Below are 3,050 nucleotides of genomic sequence, written 5' to 3' on the forward strand. Positions count from 1 at the left end.
AATCCCAACCCGGAGTCCTTTCACCTAACCCGAGCCTTATAATCCAATTGTCCTAACCCAGTCCTTTGAACCTAACCCAGGCACAACTCCAACATGATTAAAACCCTACATAAATTCTTTTTCCTCAAATTTTCAAAATTTGTAACCTACACCTGCATCTACAAGTGCATTAGAACCAAAAGCTACCCCCCCCACCTACATCAGAATAGCTACTGGATACACGGTAAGGTACATTCTTTCCCTCTTTTCTCTCTTTACCTCTCTATCGTTATTAGGCATCCAAGACTCTGTGCATATGATCTTTCATCTTAGTTGAAAAATTAAAAAACATTGATCATCATATGTCTTTCCCACCATTAAGAACTATGCCCCATCTCTTATGCATTTGGTATGCTATTTATTTCTAAATCGTATATCTACTAGCAAATGTATGTGGCTGATTATATAACTAGTTATAAATTATTATTCTAAAAATTTAGAACATATGGTATATTTTGCTTTTGGATGGTCATTTTATAGAGTTGCTTGGCTATGGATGAGGAACAGATTATATTATCTTTCATCTTAGTTGAAAAATTGAAAAACATTGATTATCATATGTCTTTCCCACCATTAAGAACTATGCCCCATCTCTTATGCATTTGGTATGCTATTTATTTCTAAATCGTATATCTACTAGCAAATATATGTGGCTGATTATATAACTAGTTATAAATTATTATTCTAAAAAATTAGAACAGATGGTATATTTTGCTTTTGGATGGTCATTTTATAGAGTTGCTTGGCTATGGACGAGGAACAGATTTTTTTGTCATAGCCCTATGATGTTTTCAAATCCATTTTTTTTTGTCATGTGACATTTTCAAAGGCCTTAGATGGATGGATTGGCATCAAATTCTCATGTTGGTAATTGCCATCAAATTCTCTAAACACACAAAAGGCTCTATTCTATATGAGTTAACAAGTGCTTAATACATGTGACACCTCATGGCTAATAATATCATAGCTCTCGGCTAATATTGTAGCTCCTCCATGTGCACTGATCCTTACACACCCATATATGTATTTTCATTCGCATTTTTCTTAACCTCCTATGATATTCTGCTAACACTACTTTTAAAGAGTTATTCTCTTAATTCTATCCTCTTTAGGCTACGTAATTAAGGGCCCCAATTTTCATACAGTGTACAACAAATCAAGACCGTCAAGTAATATTTTGGTCAATACATCAAGGATCAAGGATGAGTTGGTTCATATCTAGCCAATTATTGTTGACTTATAATATGTACTTTGTCTCAAGAAGTGTTTCTAGAACTCATAAGAGGAAAACCCACGATCAAATGTCGAGTATGCATAGTTGCAAAGTCGTGCTAGGAAAACCCACGATGGTTTCACAAGAAAATGGATCTGGAGGCACATTTATTGAAGGAACATGGCGTTAGGACCGTGCTTCCAAGAGGGTTGAAGATAGTGGAAGAGGAGGAAGCATTGGAAGGTAGTCCTAGATACTTCAGCAACTACGAACGAGAGAGATCAATCAATCACTTTTTTAATGTTGATCAAAAATATAATAGAGCTTGTCTGTCCCACTTAAGAACAATAAAGCAAAAAGCACTCACGGAATACAATGCAATCCATAATGATCTCCGATCCTGCACAGAGGCTGAATTTGTACAAAACTTTACACGCCACGAGATCGAGAAATATGATTCTACAAAAGAGAAGCGGATAGAGAAGATTAAAGCTAAGATTGCAAAAGGTTACGATTTTTATGTAAGTATTTTATTTTGGATTTAGGGTATTTTTAATAATACTCATCAAACTAATAATATGTTGCCAATTTGATACCTTATAGTGTAGGGCTCAAAAGGTGCAAATAGACAAAGAAGATTGGAACATCTCAACTAGCGGTGGGCATAAGACACAATTTAACTTGGAAGCATACCCGCTGCGTAGAGCCAAAATCCCAGTGAGACGGCCAAAGTTGGACCCGACCTTATGGGTACATATTCCATCTGAGTCAGAGGAGGATTATGAAGATGTCGGCTACGTTCAGATTGCATACGGGGAAGTCATAAGATCCTTATCCATGACAAATGGAAAGACATTCACCAAGTATTTTGGTTGTACAATCGATGATTTAGTGTCCTAACAATCAACATTCGAAGGGTATTCTCATTTTGTAATATTATGATGCAAAACATATTCCAACTTTTTTGTAGAAGGCTGAATTTGTCTATTTACATCGGGGAACGCGAATTGCAATCAACGTGAACCCACGGAGAGATGGCATCGACATGGTCCATGAATGTCTTCCATATGTGGATGGAATACACCCAACCACAACACATATCCGACCTATATTGGATAGTTGATCCACTTTGGGTCCAACTATACAAGCAAACCAATAAGGCCAACGACATCCTTGGACAAGTGCCAGAATGTGATTTTGTATTCATACCCATAGTGCATGAAGGGCATTGGGTCCTCTGGGTAAAGATGCGACATGCTCCAACCGATTTACATGCAGACAAGGTAACAAGTCCAGTTGTATTTATTGACCCAATGAATAATCCAGCTAATAGGGAATTGAAGAGTTTGGCAAAAAGGGCTATAACCATAGTCACAAGCACCGTCGCAGACCATAAAATCATACCGTCGCATTGGTACGACGATGATGACGTCTACCTTCTATGCGTTACAATTGCTAAGAGGGCACGACGTGTTTTGGGTTTCTGAACTTGTAACCTGATCCTGTTTTCTACCATCCTCTATATGGCTTGTACATGTTTATTATACCCCTCAGTATTGTAATTGGGTTTATTGTAATAGCCACACTTGTATCTCAGAGACGTAATATTTGTCCATTTGTTAAAGCCATATGGCATGTGTAAACAAACTTGTAGGTACTCTCGGTATTAAAGTAAATTGTCTTGCAATTTTGGACAATATGAATGCCTTGTAGGTATTGTAAATTTCGGCATGTAATTTTGCCCACAATATATTGTATTTTACATGTCAATACAAAGCCACACTTTTTGATAAATTCT

The 3,050-nt window shown here is 36.9% G+C and overlaps 1 protein-coding gene across 8 annotated transcripts; it reads left to right on the plus strand.

The window, feature by feature from the left end:
• The first annotated feature begins 1,340 nt into the window (after positions 1-1,340).
• On the plus strand, positions 1,341-2,651 carry LOC147864324 (uncharacterized). Of its 8 annotated transcripts, XM_087319232.1 has the most exons (4): positions 1,341-1,495; positions 1,661-1,773; positions 1,856-2,115; positions 2,223-2,651. In XM_087319232.1, exons 1-4 carry the CDS (start codon positions 1,402-1,404, stop codon positions 2,272-2,274), a joined length of 519 nt encoding a protein of 172 aa, XP_087175358.1. In that variant the 5' UTR covers positions 1,341-1,401; the 3' UTR covers positions 2,275-2,651. The 8 variants fall into 8 exon arrangements, 4 of the variants coding, with proteins under 4 accessions (XP_087175358.1, XP_087175355.1, XP_087175356.1 ...); XR_015529756.1 differs by having other exon boundaries at positions 1,341-1,773; positions 1,861-2,115; XR_015529759.1 differs by having other exon boundaries at positions 1,341-1,773; positions 1,881-2,115.
• Positions 2,652-3,050: the final 399 nt, after the last annotated feature.

The sequence above is a fragment of the Azolla caroliniana genome, unplaced genomic scaffold (genome assembly GCF_043228905.1).
Source record: "Azolla caroliniana isolate FFs.n. ecotype wild unplaced genomic scaffold, voAzoCaro1.0.p SCAF_5, whole genome shotgun sequence".
Taxonomy (NCBI): Eukaryota; Viridiplantae; Streptophyta; class Polypodiopsida; order Salviniales; family Salviniaceae; genus Azolla; species Azolla caroliniana.

Coding starts and splice junctions, on each gene's coding strand:
- LOC147864324 (XM_087319229.1), top strand. CDS start 1,402: ATGGATCTGGAGGCACATTTATTGAAGGAACATGGCGTTAGGACCGTG. Junction 1,774..1,855: donor CAAAAGGTTACGATTTTTAT/GTAAGTATTTTA, acceptor GATACCTTATAG/TGTAGGGCTCAAAAGGTGCA. Junction 2,116..2,222: donor AATGGAAAGACATTCACCAA/GTATTTTGGTTG, acceptor ACTTTTTTGTAG/AAGGCTGAATTTGTCTATTT.